Source organism: Rhinopithecus roxellana, chromosome 19 (genome assembly GCF_007565055.1).
Source record: "Rhinopithecus roxellana isolate Shanxi Qingling chromosome 19, ASM756505v1, whole genome shotgun sequence".
NCBI classification, from domain to species: Eukaryota; Metazoa; Chordata; class Mammalia; order Primates; family Cercopithecidae; genus Rhinopithecus; species Rhinopithecus roxellana.
Window position 1 is genome coordinate 4,886,214 of NC_044567.1, and position 20,760 is coordinate 4,906,973.

The following is a 20,760-nucleotide window of genomic DNA, read 5'->3' on the forward strand; positions in this document are numbered from 1 at the left end:
TGCCTTCTGCACACTTTCCATCTGGGGGTATCTCAGCATTACCAGACCAGGTTCAAAGCTAGACCCCCTCCTCCCCAACACCTGCTCAGCATCCTGCATTCCTGTCTCAGGTGGTGGCTCCCACCTAATCACCTAGGTGTCATCCTTGGTGTCTCTCTCCTCCACCCAAACAGCCAATCATATTGCCAAGTCCTATCCATTTTCCTCCTAAATATTCCTCAGATCCAGCCCTTCCCCTTCCTCCCTACACCTTGTGTCCCAGCTCAGGCTATAATCCCTCGATAACAACCTCCTTCCAGCCTCCCTGCCCCTAGTCTTATCTCCCATGCATTCATCATCCCAGCAGCCTATCTGTGCAGGTTCTTCCCTGCCTCAAACCCCTTCTGTGATTCCTCTGTCTGAAGGGATGAAGTCCAAGTTCCTTAATGAGGCTCCCTTTGATATGACCTTTCCACCTTTACAGCCTCTCCTCTAGCCACTCGCTGCCTCAAACCATCTGCTGCACAGAGGTTGGCCTGCCCGCAGAGTCGACTTCATCTTGAAATTTTTCATTTTGTAACAAGGGGCCATGCATTTCCATTTTGCACTGGACCTCACAAATTACGTTGCCCGTCCAGCCTGCCTGTTGTTGCTTGCACCCCTCTTGCAGTTTGTGGCCACCTAAGCTTTGTCTCTGTAGTCTCCTCCATCTAAAACTCCTCTTCCCACATCACCCAGCTATCTTCAGCTGTTCGTTTAGACTCCATGTAGGTGTTCTCTTTGGGACGTCTCACTGATCCTCCTCCTTCCCCTTCCCTGCCCTAATCGCCCAACACGTTGCAGGTGCTCAACCATGTCTATTCGAGAAACTTAATGAGAAGGCAAAGCATGACAAGTGCCACAAGAGACCTGTACACTGCTCTGGATGGTAAAGTGACGCAAGAAGGGAAGAAGGCATTTGCAACGGCCTCCTAGATCGGCGCTAGGACCTCCCCAGCGGACACCTCAATCCGCACGGAAAGGACCCAGTGCCCGCCTGGGGAAGCAGCTGCCAAGCTGGGCTCTCGGGCGCCGCCTGCCGCAATCGCACGGCCGCTGCAGCGCACCCCCTCCAGTCCCCGGCCGTGAGCCCGCCTCGCGTCTCCGATTGGCTGTCTCCATTCTCCCGCCCCTCCCGAGCTCAGCCATTCGGAGCCTTGGGGTGGGCGGGGCTGGAGGCCTGAGTGGAGCGTATACCCTGATTGGCTGTACGGAAGGCGGCGACGTGGCCGAAGGAGGCCCGTTTGTGTCTAAACTGAAGCTCCACCACAACGCCACTGGATTGGTGGTAGGGCGGGGCGAGCCAGAGTCTACGGCCTGAAGCGGAAGTGGAGGAAAGATGGAGGTGTGGGGACAGGAGCTGGGTGTGCTGGGGACTGGCCGTGGACCCCTAACCTATGTCCCCGGTCTCCCTCCGGGCGCGGCTCAACCCAGCCCATCGCTGTGGCCTTGTTCTGGCCGTGCAGGGTGGTGGTTGGGACCGTGAAATGAGCGCGCGAGTGGCTCGTCCTCTGTCCGCGCTCACGCTCCCCTCCCCACCGTGTTTCCCGCCAGGACCATCAGCACGTGCCCATCGACATCCAGACCAGCAAGCTGCTCGGTAGGAGGGGGCGCCACCGCGCAGCTGGCTCTCGGGGGGAGGCCTGTTCGTTGCCCCCTGTGTCCAACAGCTGGGAGCTCTGACGCTTGAAAGCCCTGGTCGAGGTGCTGACCACTGGCTTCGTTCTACGCCCCATGTGTGGCCAGACCCGCTTCCCTGAGAGCGGCCGGAAGGAACCATATGTAGAGTCTGTTTGACCTGTGTTTTCTCCTTTAATAACATGTTATCGTATCATTCAGGGACAGGATAAATGACTCGCTTTAAAAACAGTCAACCACGGCTGGGCACGGTGGCTAATGCCTGTAATCCCAGCACTTTGGGAGGCCGAGGCTGGCGAATCACCTGAGGTCGAGAGTTCGAGACCAGCCTCACCAACATGGAGAAACCTTGTCTCCATGTCTCCATGACTAAAAATACACACACACACACACACACACACACACACACACACACACACACAGAATTAGCCGGACTTGGTGGCGCATGCCTGTAATCCCAGCTACTCGGGAGGTTGAGGCGGGAGAATCGCTTGAACCCAGGAGGCAGATGTTGCGGTGAGCCGAGATCTCACCATTGCACTCCAGCCTGGGCAACAAGAGCGAAACTCCGTCTCAAAAATAAAACAAAAAACAGTCAACCACTAAGTGGCACATTTGGAACTTAAGTCTGTCTGACCCACTGTCCATGCCCTTTGCATTAGGCCAGGAAAACAAAAAAAAAAAACACCCCTCATTTAAAAATCTTCCACCTCCCACTTGATTTCAGGAGGAAGAGAGACCTAAGACCCAGTTGGAAATGAAGACCTCTTAGTGTCCAGGCCATCTCCAGGTTGTCTGTATGGGGCCTACATGGTTCCTCCCCAGTTCATAGTCAGGGAAGGCCTCTTCGTCTGATCACACAGCTCCTGGCATTTTAAAATGCTTATTGGATTCATGGATTTGATGCCAGTCTTGTCCTTAAGATGGTGTCTGTTTGACTACCCCAGTCCATTGCTTCTAGTTCTGTGACAGCAACATAATTTTTCTTTCTGAAAACTTTACAGGAATATAGCAGAGGGAGTATAACTGATACTAGTGTGGGACCCCAGTGTTTGACTGCTTGGCAGAGTACAGAGTACAGAGTGAATTCACCACTCTGTGGGGCCATTTAGTCTGTCCTGCTTGGTGGCCATGAGGGGCTTCTTTAGCCTCCCTTCAGATTTGTACTGGCCCTTCAGCCCATGTGCAGTCTTGCTGTGTGAGCTTGTTCTTGGTCATGAAAAGGACCAATAAAATGACCACCATTCATTGAGGGTTTGTTTGGTACCAGGTGCTGTTTGAGGCACTTAACATGATAAAAATGATCACTATGATTTTTTGAGTCCTTGCCATGTCTTAGGCACACTGTTCAGTGTTTTACCTGCATTCCCTTTTCTAGTCAGTGTCTTATTATTCCCCATTTTACATGTGGGAAAACTGAGGCACAGAATAGTAGACTTGCTCAAGAAACTTGATAACGATAACTAGAACCCAGGACCATCTGACCACAAAGCTCAGCTCTTAGCTCTCACTGAGGAAATATGCATGGCTCTGAAGCCACAAATCTGGGCCCAGATTTTGAGAGGTCAGTCCCATTGGTATTCACATGTACAGGATTGTACTTCACTGTTCACAATAGAGTCATGTTATCTAGTCCTTAGGGCGCTGTAGGTATTAGGGGCTTTGCAGCTGTTCATTCATCCGGTACTTGGCATAACCATCTTGCATTTTCCATTGTCATGGTTAATCCCAGCCCTGAGGAAAAGGAAGTTGAGCAGCATCCTCTGTCAGGAAGAAAGATTTAATTACCCATAGAAGCAAAAATATTATGGGGAATTGAGAATGGTCAAAAGTGGCACTTTCATGTCAGGACCAATTGAAACTTTGTGTTATCCCTGTGTTGAGGCAATTGCTCTATAAAAATCACACTGCTAATGAAGTCAGATTGTCAGAGCCTGTATAGCCCCAGGCATCTCTTTGGGCTTGTCTTTATTCCCATCTTTCCAGAACCCCATACTTTATTAATCAGTGTAAAGACAACTTTTAGACTAATTTCAGTGTATTTCACTCCCATTAGTAAAGGAATTCTGGTGATGTGAATGGGAATACTCCAATTTGGGTGCTTCTCACATAGATTGGCTGGTGGACAGAAGGCACTGCAGCCTGAAATGGCAGAGTCTGGTGCTGACAATCCGAGAGAAGATCAATGCTGCCATCCAGGACATGCCAGAGAGCGAAGAGATCGCCCAGCTGCTGTCTGGGTCTTGTGAGTGCTTAGGGGCTGTCACTGGAGTCCCTTCTTTGCTGAGGTAGTATGTATCAGCTGAGCTACTCCCTTGTTATGTAGACACCAGGGCTGGCCTTTAGAGAGGGAGCGATTTTTATTTGATGCTGGCTTCTTCCACTACGATATGATGAAGGGAAAAGCTACACACTAAAGTTACTGGCAGTATATTATACATGAATCAGCCACCTGCAGTGCCCAGAGTAGGTGAGGAAGATATTTTAGTTCTCAAAATCCTGTCTCTTACTCTCTAGACATTCACTACTTTCACTGCCTAAGAATTGTGGACCTTCTCAAAGGCACAGAGGCCTCCACGAAAAATCTTTTTGGCCGATACTCTTCACAGCGGATGAAGGCAAGTGTGGGCCAAGGGCTGGTAGTATGTGCCTGAGGACATCCAGTCCAAGGAGTCATAGCCTGTGTTGTCTCTCTGAGGCTCCAGTGGAGATGCCTACATAGAATATTTCCTGAACTTTTGCTCTGTCTCTATAGCTTATTCCAAAGTGGATCCTATCCCTGAGTTTAATTTTCAAACCCACTGCTTTAGGGATCGCCTGCACTCTTAAAGTGGGTGGTCCAGCCAGCAGAGTTGAAAGGACAAGAAGGTTGTGTTTGATGTAACACGAAGGCTGGGAAAACTTCCCCTGTTTAGGGGTTGAACTGGGATGTGGCTGTTGAGTGCTTTTCTGGCTTAACATCGTCTTTCTGTTCTTACTCAGGATTGGCAGGAGATTATAGCCCTGTATGAGAAGGACAACACCTACTTAGGTAAAGTGGCCTAGCCTGGGAGCCTCGGTATCCACGGGGAAGCCCACTCTGAGTTCTGAGATAACAGGCTTATAGGAGGCACCGTCTGTGAGTGGGAAGAGACTGGAGTGTAGATGTTGCCTATTTGTAGGTGGTAAAATCAATTGTTTTTGATGGAATTGATTTTCCCACCTACAAATTGATTTTCCACTGGGTGGAGTGCTGGGGGAAGGAAGAGGTTCAGGCCGGTAGTGGGCATTTGCCGTGCCTCAGCGAGCAGGCGTGTGTGGGTCCTTCACCACTCACCTCTTGGTAAGCGGGAGTGTGCTGCCCCCACCCCCACCCCCGCACCTCCATTCTACACAAGACAGAAGAGGCACAGGTTTTCCTGGGAGCAATATCAAGTGCCTGAGAGAGAGCAACTAAAGGACTAACTGTGTTTGGGTTGGGTTTAGTATAAATAATAATGATGGCTAATATTTACTGAGCATCTACTAAACGCAAGGAATTGTGCTTGGTGTGTCATCTGGATTCTCTCTTGCATCTTCGTGATAAATGTTATTGTCGCTGTTTTACAGATGAGGGTTGGATTAGAGGGGTTAAATAACTTGTCTTAGGCTCCACAGCTGGTAACAGGCGGGGCTGGGAAGCTGACCTCATGCTCTTCACTACCACAAAGGGGGTGTGTGCATGCTGGGGCCTGCCTGCCTCATAGGGGGGTGTCCTGGGCTGAATTTCCTGGGCCCTTCTCAGTGGAACTCTCTAGCCTCCTGGTTCGGAATGTCACCTATGAGATCCCTTCACTGAAGAAGCAGATTGCCAAGTGCCAGCAGCTGCAGCAAGAATACAGCCGCAAGGAGGAGGAGTGCCAGGCAGGGGCTGCTGAGATGCGGGAGCAGTTCTACCACTCCTGCAAGCAGTATGGCATCACGGTGAGCGGCGGCAGCCTCTTCGCAGCCAGAGGACACCTGGGCCCCTGCTTGTCTTCCTCTGACCCCGTCCGACCCCTCAGCCCGGTTGCGTCCCCTTTGGGCCAGTGTCTGTCTTTTCTTCGGTCTTTGGATGTTTTCTTCAATCTGTTGGACTCCACCTCTCACCACTTCTGTCTCACTCCCCATCTTCTCCCCTCTGTAGGGTGAAAATGTCCGAGGAGAACTTCTGGCCCTGGTGAAGGACCTGCCAAGTCAGCTGGCTGAGATTGGGGCAGCGGCTCAGCAGTCCCTGGGGGAAGCCATCGACGTGTACCAGGCCTCTGTGGGGTTTGTGTGTGACAGGTAAAGAGGCCTCAGCTTCTGCTGGTGGGCGTGCTTTGCCTGTGTTCCCCAGCTCATGTCCCTTCTCCAGTTGTCTTTTTCCCATATAACATTTGAACTCTTTTTACACACCTGAACCTGTGGGGGCCTTGCCCATTTGACCATGTGGCCCAGGCCAAAGGCCAGTGTTGGCCTCATGCATGGTCTGCAGGAGAGTCAGTTGTGTGCTCTGTTGAAGCCCCACAGAAGAGGTGTTGCCAATGCTGCGGTTCGTGCAGAAGCAGGGAAACTCAACGGTGTATGAGTGGAGGACGGGGACAGAGCCCTCTGTGGTGGAGCGACCCCACCTCGAGGAACTTCCTGAGCAGATAGCAGAGGATGCGGTAAGATGGGCCTTGTGATGAGCTATGGGAGTGTAGTGGGAGCTGCTTGTCCCCTCCCCACCCCCAACAGCCCAACCCAAGACCCAGAGGGAAGAAAGGGGATTTGTGTGAGAATGACTGTAGGTAGAAGGGCCCAGGAGGCCCTACTCCTTTATTTTTCTGAGTATAGGTGAGTGAGTGCCACAGAGGTTTTGCAAGGTGGTTCACTTTGAACTGGGAGCCTCCATCATGTGAGCTCTCTGAAGATGGGCTTTCTTTGGGGGAGCTTAGAGGCCACTGCATTTGAACAGTGTGCTCTCTACAGAAGCAGCTGAGGCCTTTGGGAAGGCAGCCCCACCCTCCTTTTAAAATTAATTTATTTTGGAGACTGGGCCTTGCTCTGTTGCCCAGGCTGGAGTGCGGTGGCATGATCTCAGCTGACTGCAACCTCTGCCTCTCAGCCTCAAGGGATCCTCCCAAGTCAACCTCCCAAGAAGCTGGGATTACAGTCATGTGCCACCACTCCTAGCTAATTTTTTATTAACATCTTTGTAGGGATAGGGTTTTGCCATATTACCCAGGCTGGTCTCAAACTCCTGGGCTCAAACAATCCGCTCTCCTCGGCCTGCCAAAGTGCTGGGGTTACAGACATGAGCCACCACACCTGGCCCTTTTTAAATCCATCTTTCATGAGCTAACACTCTCTTTCCCTTTCCAGATTGACTGGGGCGACTTTGGGGTAGAGGCAGTGTCTGAGGGGACTGACTCTGGTATCTCTGCCGAGGCTGCTGGAATCGACTGGGGCGTCTTCCTGGAATCAGATTCAAAGGTGAGGAGGCCTTCTCAGTCTGTCTCTCTCTGATCACTACTCTAACCATCAGAAAAGTGTCATTTGTGTCTGTAAAGGCATCACTTGAAGTTCATAGCTCTAAGACCAGGTATAGTCCAAGGGAGGCAGAGTTTCACACCTCACATGTCAGGGTTTTGTTTTGTTTTTTTGAGGCAGAGTCTCATTCTGCCCCTCAGGCTGGAGTGCAGTGGCGCAATCTCGGCTCACTGCAACTTCTGCCTCCCGAGTTCAAGTAATTCTCCTGCCTTAGCCTCCCAAGTAGCTGGGATTATAGGCGCCCACCACCACACCCTGCTAATTTTTGTATTTTGTTTGTTTGTTTTTTGAGACAGAGTCTCACTCTGTCGCCTAGGCTGGAGTGCAGTGGTGTGATCTCGGCTCACTATAAGCTCTGCCTCCCAGGTTCACGCCATTCTCCTGCCTCAGCCTCCTGAGTAGCTGGGACTACAGGCGCCCACCACACCCTGCTAATTTTTTTGTATTTTTAGTAGAGATGGGGTTTCACTGTGTTGGCCAGGATGGTCTTGATCTCCTGACCTCGTGATCCACCCGCCTCAGCCTCCCAAAGTGCTGGGATTATAGGCGTGAGCCACCGCGCCCGGCTAATTTTTGTATTTTTGATAGAGTCGGGGTTTCGCCATGTTGGCCATGCTGGTAACTCCTCACCTCAGGTGATCCACCTGCCTTGGCCTCTGGAAGTGCTGGGATTACAGGCGTGAGCCACTGCACCCAGCCCATGTCAAAGTTAAATTTTGGTGTCCTTTTTCATGCCTGGTGTCTGGTTCAGGATGTAGGGGTATAGGCAGGTGGGAACATTACAGAGCAGGGATGATGGGCCCTACTGCCATCTTTGCCACCTAAGTCAGGGCTGCAAGTCCTTCATAGAGTTGGAATGTGCAGCCATTGACGTCATCAAGGGCTTTGGTTTATTCTGGCTCCTTGGCTCAAGAAAATTCTCCCACCATTGCTGTGGTTCTTTGCTCTCCTTCTAGGATCCTGGAGGTGATGGGATAGACTGGGGTGACGATGCTGTTGCTTTGCAGATCACAGTGCTAGAAGCAGGAACCCAGGGTAAGTGCACCGTCCCCTGCAGCCCTGGCAAAAGTGGGGTGCTCAAGGGCCCCCAGGTGTCTAGAAACAGAAAAAAATGCAGCACTAAGATAAGGCTTCTCACATGTTTAACTGTTTCTCAAAACCTTGATGAGGATGTGAGTTGAGGGGGACCAAGAGAGGTTCTTTTTTTTTTTTTTCTGAGACAGAGTTTCTCTCTTGTTGCCCAGGCTGGAGTGCAGTGGCATATCAGCTCACCGCAACCTCCACCTCCTGGGTTCAAGCAATTCTCCTGCCTCAGCCTCCCAAGTAGCTGGGATTACAGGCATACACCACCATACCCGGCTAATTTTATATTTTTTTAGTAGAGATAGGGTTTCTCCATGTTGGTCAGGCTGGTCTCAAACTCCTGACCTCAGGTGATCCACCTGCCTTGGCCTCCCAAATGCTGGGATTACAGGCGTGAGCCACTGCGCCTGGCCCAAGAGAGGTTCTTAAAAGTTGAGAGCTTAGAAACTCTCAACTTTTTAGAGAACAAATGTGGGCCAGCTGTTATGGTAGGAGGGTGCTAGGGGGGTCAGGGGGCACTGGAGTGTGACGTGACCCCCCACCCCAGCAGCCGAGAAGATGTAGTAGTGTCTGAGCCACTAGAGGGCGGTGCAGGATGAAACTTTACTTCCTGCCATCCACCAGAGCAGAGAGCCGGCCTTTCTACCCCTCTGAACCCAGCTCTAGTCCTTCTCTCAGGCTGGGGGTTGAAAAGTGGTACCTGATTAGAGCTGAGACACCTGGGACAAGGTAGCCTTCTCCCTTGGATTGGAACAGGAAGTGGCTTTAGCGCAGTGAGTCTGTCCGTATTAATCCTCCAGGGCTTCTCATACTTGAGGGTCTTTTCCTTCTCCAGTCCTCTGATCCTTTATCACTTCTCTGTCTCTCTTCCTGGCAGCTCCAGAAGGTGTTGCCAGGGGCCCAGATGCTCTGACACTTCTTGAGTACACTGAGACCCGGAATCAGTTCCTTGATGAGCTCATGGAGGTACTGTCATCTCTGGGAGATGCAGGGGGAGGCATGGCACCAGCGCAGGTGGCCTCACTCCGGATGCCTGACCTGACCCTCCTGTTTGTGTGAAGGGTGTGAGTGCTTTCTGTGTCCTGCAGCAGGAACCTCACATATTAGATGCCTCCCGTTCATCCAGTTACTTATCAGGTACCTCCTAGGCACCTGGCAGTGTCTTAGGCACCAGAACTTAGGTGGTGAATAAGACAGTTAAAGTCCTTGACCTCATGGAGCTTATATTCTAATGGGGAATGCAGACTGGAAGAAGATAAATAAAATTTGCAGGATGCTAGATGCTACTAGATGCCACAGAGAAAAAGAAAGCAGGGAAGGATGAAGAGATGTTGGGAAGGGCTATAGTTTTGTATCTGGTGGTCAGGGAAGGCCTCATTGAGAAGGTGACCTGTAATCAAGACTGTAGGCAGTGCAGAGAGACCCACGCAGATGTCTGGCAGAAGGGCTTCCCAGGCAGAGAGAGCAACTGCAGAGGTCCCGAGGTGGGAGCAGGCCTTGCACAGTTGACCAGCAACATGGAGGCTCGTGTGGCTGAGGAGGGAGAGCTGGTGGGTAGTAGAAGAGCTCAGAGATACAGCATCTGAACTTTGGTTTGCCTCTTAGTGAACTGGGAAGCTGTTGGAGGTTTCGAGCAGGTTAGGAACATGATCTCATTTGCATTTAAGCACGATCCATGTGGCTGAGGTGTTGAGCAGCCCAGCGTAAGGAGCCAGCGTTCTTGGACCTTTGTTGTAGGGCTGGGAGGATGGGGTCCTGTCTTTGTTAATCTCTGTATCTGTTCCCTTCCCAGTAGCCTGCTGGTTCAGAGAGCCTCCTGAAAGTTCTGTCCTTACCCCGTTCTCTCCTCTTTCTGCCCAGAGGCTCCTCCCGGCTTCGAGGGGAGAGGACAAAAGATCTGTCAAGTTTTAATGGCAGAGTAGGATTGATAAGATAATGTGACTGGCTCTTTTATTCTTTTCAGCCTTGCCTTAATCCGGTGCTTCTCAAACATGTATTTCTGTTCCCTGAATCTCATTCCTCCCATGGAGACAAAATAAATACCTTCCCTGGGCAGAGAGAACCCTTTGAGTCTCTGTATTCTCAGTTATCTGATCCCAGGCTGGGAGAAAGGACAGAGGTCTGGGGTTAGGGCTGAGAAAGGAGTGGGGGACTGAAGAGTGACAGTAGTCTCTCCGAGCGCGTACAGTGTTCAGAGGAAATAACCCCTCCTTACCCAGAGTCTAGCCCTCATGTCTCATTTTTGCATTTCGAGTAGTCTAAGGGCTTAGATTCTGAGTTCTTTTCTCAGTTTGAACCAATTTATCTTTTTTCTTTCTTCCTTTTTTTTAAAAAAAGAGTTTCTCTGTCGCCCAGTTGAGTGCAGTGGAGCAATCATAGCTCACTGTAACCTCGAACTCCTGGGCTCAAGTGATCCTCCTGCCTCAGCCTCCTGAGTAGCTGGGACTACAGGCATGCACTACCATGTTTGGCTAATTTTTAAAATTTTTGTAGAGACAGGGTCTCACTATTTCCCAGGCAGGTCTTGAAATCCTGGCCTCACGTGATCCTCCCGCCTCGGCCTTCCACAGTGCTGGAATTGCAAGTGTGAGCCATCATGTACAGCCTGAACCAATTTTTCTTCTGTCCTCAGCTTGAGATCTTCTTAGCCCAGAGAGCAGTGGAGTTGAGTGAGGAGGCAGACGTCCTGTCTGTGAGCCAGTTCCAGCTGGCTCCTGCCATCCTGCAGGGCCAGACCAAAGAGAAGATGGTTACCATGGTGTCAGTGCTGGATAATCTGATAGGCAAGCTCACCAATCTTCAGCTGCAACACCTGTTTATGATCCTGGCCTCACCAAGGTCTGGCTTCCCCTTGATGCAAGGCTCTGCCATCTTGAGCAGCTCTGCTTCCTTGTATTCCTCCTCTTGTTCCATGACCCCTTAGACCCCATCCCTGCCTCCTGGCCATTGCCATCCACTGGGGATAGGGGTTCTCTTTGGGGCAAGAGGGGGTGGTTTGATATATACAGGAAGAATCTGCTTGCTTCCTGAGTAGGACAGGGGAACTGGGAGTGGGTTTTCCTTAAAAGGAAGGAAAGGGTTTAAGGATATGAGGGTAAGCGGCCAATTGAGGGTTTGGTTTCCGAGCCTCTCACCTCCCCAGCAGCTGAATGGGAATGCTCAGGGTGCACAGCTACCCCAGCACTCACCTGAGTGCCCCGCACAGGTATGTGGACCGAGTGACTGAATTCCTCCAGCAAAAGCTGAAGCAGTCCCAGCTGCTGGCTTTGAAGAAAGAGCTGATGGTGCAGAAGCAGCAGGAGGCACTTGGGGAGCAGGCGGCTCTGGAGCCTAAGCTGGACCTGCTGCTGGAGAAGACCAAGGAGCTGCAGAAGCTGGTGAGATGAGAAAGGGAGGCCTGCCGGTGGGAGGACTCCCAATCTGTGCAGAGCGAGGCCCTGAACACCCCTGCTTCTGCCCACTTGGTATCACTATTTCAGATTGAAGCTGACATCTCCAAGAGGTACAGCGGGCGCCCTGTGAACCTGATGGGAACCTCTCTGTGACACCCTCCGTGTTCTTGCCTGCCCATCTTCTCAGCCTTTGGGATGAAGATGATAGCCAGGGCTAATATTTTGAGGCCCTTCAAGGCAAAAGACCAGGCCGACTGGAAGATGGAAAGCCACAGGAAGGAAGCGGTACCTGATGGTGATCTTGGCATTCTTCATGTTCTCTACAAGAAGCTGTGGTGATTGGCCCTGTGGCCTGTCAGGCAAAAACCACAGCTTCTCCTTCTAGTTAGTATAGCAGACTTAATAAAAGAGGAAAAAAACTCTTGCTTCAGTACTGACAGTTCCTTATGCTGCTTCTCTGAGCCTGCAGTTGAGGCCCCACACCTGTTTTTATGGGGTTCTTGATCCTGTGGGCTCCCTGGGCCATCAACTGTCACTGTGGATCCCCAAGTTGAGGACTTTTCCTCTTTGCTTCTTGTGATAAGGAGGACCCCAGACCTACAAATGGTTCAGCCGGGGGCTCTGGGATGGCTATGTGTGGGCCCCTTTCCATGACCAGGCCCAGGCTGCCCAACTCAGGCCAGAAGCCCAGGGGGAGCAGTCAAGCAGCAGCCTTGGAGCCGGCAAAACTGTATTTTCCTTTTAATCACAGCTTACCTCCAGGCAGAGGGAAAATGCGGTTTGGGGAGGAAGGGTCCTATAAACAAGGTGGAGACAGGAGCTGTCACCTTCCCTGGCTACCTGTCCACTTCCTGCCCATAACTGCCCGCTCTGTGATCGGATAGAGCCCACCCCAGAGTAGCAGCCCTCTCCCAAGCCACCTACCCATCCCCATTTCCCAGGAAGGGTAGGGGTTGGGGGTGGCCGGCAATTCGATTTTAATTTCATAGCAGAGCAGTTGATTCATGGCTCTTTGTCGCTGGCGTTGACTCCCGTAATGACTTTCCATCAAAATGAAAAGTGGAGTGACACCACTCATTATTCCTGCTGCTTGTTATCTCAGTTCTAGGGAGGGCCGCCCCCTCCCTGCTGCCTTTCAGCCGCCCTGGACAGTGAGTGATGGCCCCTATTAATCACCGACCCCGCGGACTCCGGCGGACACACACTATCCAAAGGAGAGAGAGATAAGGCAGGATGAACTGCTCGAAGCCGTTCCTATCAATTAATGTCAACCCACCACTTCCCCCCAATCTTTGCCTGGTCACCTCCTTTTGGGGGATCAGGGGCCGAAATGAGAAGTCCAAGAATTGAAAAAGGAAAAATACTGGTGTTGAACGTGGAGGTAAGACTCTGCAGACTAGCAGGGTATAGAAGAAGTGAGTGGACTGCACTCTGGCCTCAGACCTCAGGAGGGAGGCTCTTGGCCTAGGGAACTGCCTGCTGCTCTTGGTCCCTCTCCCTCTGGGAGAATGCCTGCTAGCTCCTGCCCCACCTGTTCCGCTGCTGGCTCCGTTGGCCGTCTGGCTGGCCTCTTGCAGTAGCAGTCAGTTCACTGAGGCATGCTACCCTTGCCCACTCTAATGTCTCTTGCCCAGTCACCAGCTGTTACGCAGACTCCCTTGCTTACAGCAGTGGAGCTTTAGGGAGAAGCCCCGTGGAGCAGGTGACCATGGCAGGCCGGGTTCAGGCCTCCAAAGCTTCTGCCCCTGCCCTTGCAGATGAGCACCTGACCTGCTTTCCTAGCCCCGCCTAAGGTTGGCGAGGGGAAGTAGTACTCGCCGAGGTTTGGCTATTTTCCCAGGAATGGAAGTGGGTTTAGAGTTTTCTCAGCCAATTTTGGTCCCCTTGGTAAGCAATGTGATTAGACGACTGTTCTGGATCGGAGATACTAGGTGATTGCTTAAAAGGTGACATCAAGGCCCACCCTGATCCCTAGGCTGAGGCAAGTGGTTTCATAAAAGCTTTTAACCCGGTAACATTGGGTTTGTTCTCCAGCATCTTCAGCCTCCCTTTCCTTTGCCCCCGCCTGCTTCCTGGGCCCAGTCCTCCTGGCCATGCCGAAGACAACGAAGGGGCCCACCTGGCTGGTTCTCCCTGGGCAAGAGCAGCTCTGTGTCTTTTAGGTCTGCCTCCGACTTCCCTGAGCTTCACTGGTTGTATTTGGGTTCCTGCTTGTGAATCTCAGAACGCCCTCAGAGGTCGTTGTAGGGACAGAATGAGTTAAGATATGCAGAGCTCTTAGAATGCTGCCTGGTGCGGAGGAGGCTCTTGCTGGACACGTGTGAGCTCTTATTTTTGGTTTGGGGAACCATGATGAGGACTCTCCATCCTAGAGGTGAGGGGCTTTAGGGGAGCTTGAGACCAAGATTCAAGCAGTCAGGTTTCCAGTGTTGCTAAAAACAATTCAGGGAAAGAGGGAAGCGGTGTACCAAGATTACACCCTCAGAATCCTTAGTTTGGTGTGAATTACACGGCCAAGAGCACATTATACTTTTGTGTTGACTTTTATCCCACCTCTTTCCAGAGAGGATTTAAGGCAACGCCTCTCACTACTTGGCTAAGACACCTCACCCAGCTTCAGATAAGGAAGCAGCGAGTCACCTTCTAAAATTCTCTGCTTGCTAAATCCAGCCACGGCTCAGCCCCACTCACTGCCTCTCTGCCCAAACACTGCTTCTCTTCCTGCATTAGCCCTACCGTGTCCTCTCCAGTGTGCTTCTCTTTATAGACCACAGAAGTGGGATCCCTTTGCACTGCAGCCCGCTGTGGCTGACTGTGAACATGGGATAAGTGGAGTGCTGAGGCTTGTTCATCTGGGTCCCAGCGGTCCACCCTCTGTGCCCCTCTAAGGACCTGCCAGGATTGTGGGGAGTCTGGCACATCTAGAACTCCTTTCCTATTGCCAGTTCAGAGCAGGGAACAAGCTGCATTATTCAGAGCGAACATCTCCCCACCCATTTAAAGAATTAACCTGCTCTGGAGACCTGGCCTGGAGTTGAGGACAAAAGAAAGGCACATCCCCAGCCTTTGGGAGCAGGAGCCAACCTTGCTGGAGCTCCTCATATGCACCTCCCAACCACCATTAATTTCCCAGATGTTGCGTATAGTTTCTCCCCAGAAACCCAGGTCCTGAGGCTCTTCTCTGCCTTTTCATACACTCCTACCTGTCGTGTTAATGATTTTTATTTCATCTTTTTTTAGAACTTACTATTTTTGAGACAGTTTCACTCGTCACCTAGGCTGGAGTACCCTGGCGCGATCTCATCTCACTGCAACCTCTGCCTCCCAGGTTCAAACAATTCTCCTGCCTCAGCCTCCCAAGTAGCTGGGATTACAGGTGCAGTAGAGACTGGGTTTCACAATGTTGGCCAGGCTGGTCTCGAACTCCTGACCTCAGGTGATCCACCCACCTCGGCCTCCCAAAGTGCTGGTATTACAGGCGTGAACCACCATGCCTGGCCTAAACTTATTTTATTTATTTATTTATTTTTGAGATAGAGTCACTCTGTCACCCAGGCTGGAGTGGAGTGGTGTGATCTCAGCTCACTGCAACCTCTGCCGCCCAGGTTTAAGCTGTTCTCCCGCCTCAGCCTCCCGAGTAGCTGAGATTACAGGCACCTGCCACCATGCCTGGCTAATTTTTGTATTTTAGTAGAGATGGGGTTTCACCATATTGGTCAAGCTGGTCTTGAACTCCTGACCTCATGATCCGCCCACCTCAGCCTCGTAAAGTGCTGGGATTACAGGCGTGAGCCACCGCGCCTGGCTGCCTAAGCTTATTTTTTAATAGAGATGGGGTCTCACTATGTTGTCCAGGCCGATCTCAAACTCCTGGCCTCAAAGGATCCTCCTGCCTCAGCCTCCCAAAGTGCTGGGATTACAGGCGTGAGCCACCTCATCAGGCCTATTTAATCTAATTACCATTTGTTTGATCTCTTTCCCAACTCCTGTACATGCACATACAAAATCTAGTAAAAGTGATAGGAAGACAAACACGCAATACAGTGTGGTGGTGATTAGCATGTTCTTGAGATCCGGACTGCCTGGGTCAAATCCTGTCTCTGTTCTTACTCCCTGTGTGATCTTAGGCAAGTTGCTGGACATCTCTGCCTCATTTCCTTCACCTGTAAAATGACAAAGACCTTGGGTAGGAAGCTGTGGTGAGCATGCACACCACTTAGAACAATGCCTGGAGGCTGGGCATGGTGGCTCACACCTGTAATACCAGCACTTTGGCAGGCCAGGGCAGGCGGATCACCTGAGGTCAGGAGTTCGAGACCAGCCTGGCTAACACGGTGAAACCCCGTCTCCACTAAAAACACCAAAAATAGCCGGCGTAGTGGCAGGCACCCGTAATCCCAGCTATTCAGGAGGCTGAGACAGGAGAATCGCTTGAACCTGGGAGGCAGAGGTTGCAGTGAGCCGAGATCGCGCCATTGCACTCCAGCCTAGGCAACAAGAGCAAAACTCCGTGTCAAACAAAAACAAAAACAAAACAAAACAAAACAGTGCCTGTCACAGTAAGACTCAGATTAGCTGTTGTGAGAGGGCGGTGGGGGGAAATACCCTCGGCTGAGGTTTGAAAGTTGTGTTCCAGACCAGGCGCGGTGGCTCACGCCTGTAATCCCAGCACTATGGGAGGCTAAGGCAGGTGGAGCACGAGGTCAGTAGCTCGAGACCGGCCTGGCCAATACAGTGAAACCCTGTCTCTACTAAAAATTCAAAAATTACCTGGGTGTGGTGACAAGCATCTGTAGTCCCAGCTGCTCGTCAGGAGAATCACCTGAACCCAGAGGCAGAGGTTGCAGTGAGCCGATATCTCACCACCGCACTCCAGCCTGGGTGACAGAGCAAGACTCCATCTCAACAACAACAAAAAAAGGGAAGTCGTGTTCTGGTGCCGCATATTCCAACATGTCCCAGATCAAAGCCATTGTCCACACCCCCACTGCATCTCTCTCTGTTTCCTGACAGTTTCATCAGCGGTGTCCTGGGCTCTGCTGGCTGCGCTTTCTAATCCACCCTTTCTGTGTTGCTCTGGGCCTTTTCGCCCTAGTCATTTCCCTGCTTCGAAACTCCCAGGCTCTATAGTGCCCCAAATTCCTAGAGTAGCAACCACCGAGCCCCGCGTAATTGGACCCCCACCAGCCTTTTCAGCCTGGGCTACCCCCCCAAGACACCAAATCCACATGTGTCCTCAAGGCCCCACCCTTTACTCGGCTCCCTCCAAAGCATCTTGACCCCCGACTCAGATGAGGCCCAGATGCATCTCTGTGGACATCTCCAGCTGTCCCTGCAGAGTTAGTCACTCCATCTCTCAGCAGCACCCTGCAGCCCCATGCAGGTGTCCTTAGGAGGGGGGAGCACTTAGTGATTGTGTTATATGCCTTCCTGAAGTGCCTGCCCACTGAGCTGCTTGAGGGCAGGAATGGTGTCTTGACCACATTTGTGTCTTTCTTGGAGTATCCAACTTTAGCTTCTCTGAACTTTAATTGTCTTAATGCTCTCTAAAATGACTTTGACCTCTGACATATTATGATCATGTGGCTTACAAGTTAACACAAAGGAAGAGTCCCGCAAAGCACAAGAAGTTTGGGAAGAAAATTGGGGTTAAGTCAGCTTTTTTTTTTTTTTTTTTTTTGAGACGGAGTCTCGCTGTGCCGCCCAGGCTGGAGTGCAGTGGCACGATCTTGGCTCACTGCAAGCTCCGCCTCCCGGGTTCCCGCCATTCTCCCGCCTCAGCCTCCGAGTAACTGGGACTACAGGCGCCCGCCACCGCGCCCGGCTAGTTTTTTGTATTTTTAGTAGAGACGGGGTTTCACCGTGTTAGCCAGGAGGGTCTCGATCTCCTGACCTTGTGATCCACCCGCCTCGGCCTCCCAAAGTGCTGGGATTACAGGCTTGAGCCACCGCGCCCGGCCTACGTCAGCTTTTTAAATGGACCGATGGCCAGGTGGGGTGGCTCATGCCTGTAATCCCAGCACTTTGGGAGGCCGAGGCGGGAGGATCACCCGAGTCCAGGAGTTAGAGACCAGCCTGTGCAGAGTGCCTGTCTACCCCAAGGATCATTTCTGGGCCTCATCTCTCCTTTTTCCCTGCTTGGTTGAGGACAGTTCTGGAGAGGAAAGTAGAGGGCTGTTGTCCCATCCGTTTGGAGATATCATTGCTTCATAGACCCAGGTTTGCTATCAAAGCTGGGGCCTCCTCCCCTGTCTAAATGTCACCATCTGCTGGGCTTTGAGCAAGCCGTTCTGCCCCCTGAGCAATCAGGCCCGAGGAGCTGCATCCAGCGTAGCTGTCCCGCCTGGCAGAGCCTGAGCCCAGCAGGAGGGCATCAAGGCTGCTGCAGGAGTGTAGAGCCCGGGGGCACCAGCTGACCTGGATCTGCCTGTGTCCTCCAGATGCCCTTCCTCCCTGGTGACTGCCAGGGCCTCTCTGAGTAAATTGGCCCTGAGTAAACTCTTACTTAGCCAGCCTGCCACCCTCCTCTCATTCCCCAGGCTTCAAAGAAAACCAGTTTGAATATTTAAACTTCTCCTGTGTATCTAATAAAAAGTTCTGCACTATTTAACGCCCCAGCTATCCATTACTGTCGGGAGCTGCCCTCTCCCGCCCAGCATTCCCCTCCCTCCCTCTCTCCCAAACCATGCACATGGCAAAGCCATTTGTCAAACCGCTCCTGCCGCTGGCTGCGCTTGGCTGTGTCTGAAAGGACAAGCCGCCCCACAGGGGAAGGTGGGAGTGAATAAAGGGGCTATGCAAATTGCTGCTTAATCTGCAAAGAAACACCCAGGCTTTGGGGAGACGCTCATTACTTCTTTTAACTGTGATTAACGGGCAAATTAAACCCAAGCCCTTAACTCTCTCCTGGCAGAGGACTTGAACGCAGAGCCCTGGGCCAGTGAGGTTGGAGGGAGGTAGTTGTGTCTGCAGCTGGGGACGAGGACCGAGGGGCATCCGCACTGCCCCCAACCCTGGTAGAAAGGAGGCGAACACCAAATCCCTGAGGACAGACCCAGCACAACTAACCTTAAAGCGCAAGGAAAGAAGTAAGAACTTAGTTCTGTCTTTCAGAAGACAGTTCTGCCTGTCATTCAAGAAAAAGTAAAGTCAGGTTGGGCACGGTGGCTCACTTCTGTAATCCCAGCACTTTGGGAAGCTGAGGCAGGTGGACTGCTTAGTCCAGGAGTTCGAGACCAACCTGGGTGACATAACAAAACCCCGTATCTACAAAAAATACAAAAAATTAGCCGAACTTGGTGGCCCGCGTCTATAGTCCCAGCTACTGTGGATGCTGAGGTGGGAGGATCACCTGAGTCCAGGAGGCAGAGGCTGCAGCGAGCCAAGATCACACCACTGCTCTCCAACATGGGCGACAGAGACCCTAAGTCAAAAAAAAAAAAAAAAAAAGTAACACGGAGGCCAGGCACAGTGGCTCACACTTGTAATCCCAGCACTTTGGGAGGCCAAGGTGGGTGGATCACTTGAGGTCAGGAGTTTGAGACCAGCCTGGCCAACATGGTGAAACCCCATCTCTACTAAAAAGAAAAAAAAAAAAAAGTCCAAGTGGTCCCTTGCATTTGCTGCCATCCTTCCCCCCGCCCACACATACACATACACACACACAAAAAACCCTGGGAGAATTTCTTAGACCTCACGTGCCAGAACATACCAAGGTTCTGGTCAGACCAGCCCTAAGTCTGGTGCTGGAAAACTGTGTTTAAGGAGCCTCCAGATGTTCAACTCCAAAAATGACCTTGAGGCCTATTAACCAGGGAGGTGAGGAAGCAGGAGGTGGGGGAGCTGAGTGTGCTTCTGGAAGGGGAGGCACTGGGAATGGCCCTGCGCTGGCCATACGGGTTATAGGCACACACCCTGGAGCACACAACATACAAGGGATCAAAGAGCCAAGGCAGCTCTCTTCGTTCCTTATCCATCTTGGGTTTTGGTTTTGAGGTAAGACATACGTAGCATAAAAGGTATCATTTCAATCTTTTTTGAGTGTATAGTTCAATGACATTCACAGTGCTGTACCACCATCATCACTATCCATTCTGCTTTTGCAGAATATCGAGCCGTCCTATGAGACCTGTAATCACCTCTAACAAACAGCAACAATGGAGGCAGGGCCCTGTAGCTAGAGGAGTTCTGTTTGAAATCCAGAAAACTGGAGAATGCCCACGAGAGCCCCAGGAGGTTGAAATAGAGGCCTGCCGTACAGGAGGCAGGTTTGGGAGGAAATCCTGCAGAGATTCCCCGTTAAACACGGATTTCCCCTAAGCTTGAGCGATTAGGAAGTGAAAGATGACATACGATGGTGACAGACTGTCTGTCAACCTGGTGGGGCAGAGGAGACACACGGCCCCGTATTTTATTCTGTCGTGGAGTCGATCAGTAGGTCTGTCATAGAAACCAGCCCTGACAGCTCGCTCAACAACTCTGCTCTCTTTTCTTAACTCCCGAAGCCCAGCTCCACCATCTATTAAAACATCCTGGGCTGTCAGGGATATTAAAAGGCTCTGTCACTCCTTCTTAAAACAGTCATAAATACAATCTGGACACCAGCATTTGGGCAGAAGCCCCAGCATTGAGTGGGAAGAGGCAACAGCAGGTATGCCTGCCTTCTTGACAGCCTGGGCTTTGGCATGGTTCAAATAGGGACCATGGACTTATCTCCCTTTTCTCTATAGATGCAAGAATCAGGGCCTTCTCTAATGTCGTGCATGCCTGGTATTTTGAAACGACCGTTCTTGACCACAGGATGTAGTCTTTGGTAAATGCAACCACAACTCTCAGCTTATCTCTGACTCCTCATGCACCTAAACCATACCAGTTCCGAATGCCCACCTAAGGAGTCTGGTTCCCAGGCAGGCCACCCTAGCTGGTAGGAGGGGGAGGAGGAATAAAAAGGTAACCAGAGTCTGAGTTTTCTTCCACAGTGGAGTTTGCCTCTTTCCCACTTCCTTTCTTCTTGCTGCATGCAGCCTTGTAACTGACCCACCTTGCTATTCAAAGGTCTTTGGGGTGCCAGAAACTGACCTGACTTTGCAGGTGGGCTCCCCAGAGTGTAGGCTGGAAC

General features: G+C 51.6%; 1 protein-coding gene across 1 annotated transcript; it reads left to right on the forward strand.

Annotated features, from left to right (window-relative positions):
- The first annotated feature begins 1,209 nt into the window (after positions 1-1,209).
- Positions 1,210-12,075, forward strand: CDK5RAP3 (CDK5 regulatory subunit associated protein 3). Its single transcript, XM_010358449.2, has 14 exons — positions 1,210-1,363; positions 1,573-1,618; positions 3,770-3,901; positions 4,174-4,274; positions 4,639-4,687; positions 5,420-5,598; positions 5,801-5,940; positions 6,158-6,302; positions 7,000-7,110; positions 8,124-8,202; positions 9,128-9,216; positions 10,883-11,088; positions 11,456-11,627; positions 11,730-12,075. The coding sequence occupies exons 1-14, from the start codon at positions 1,358-1,360 to the stop codon at positions 11,793-11,795; spliced, it is 1,521 nt and encodes a 506-aa protein (XP_010356751.2). The 5' UTR covers positions 1,210-1,357; the 3' UTR covers positions 11,796-12,075.
- Positions 12,076-20,760: the final 8,685 nt, after the last annotated feature.

Excerpts from the sequence above, each read along its gene's own strand:
- CDK5RAP3 (XM_010358449.2), top strand. Across the intron at positions 1,619-3,769 it reads CCAGACCAGCAAGCTGCTCG|ATTGGCTGGTGGACAGAAGG; the intron begins GTAGGAGGGGGC and ends CTTCTCACATAG. Across the intron at positions 5,599-5,800 it reads GCAAGCAGTATGGCATCACG|GGTGAAAATGTCCGAGGAGA; the intron begins GTGAGCGGCGGC and ends TCCCCTCTGTAG.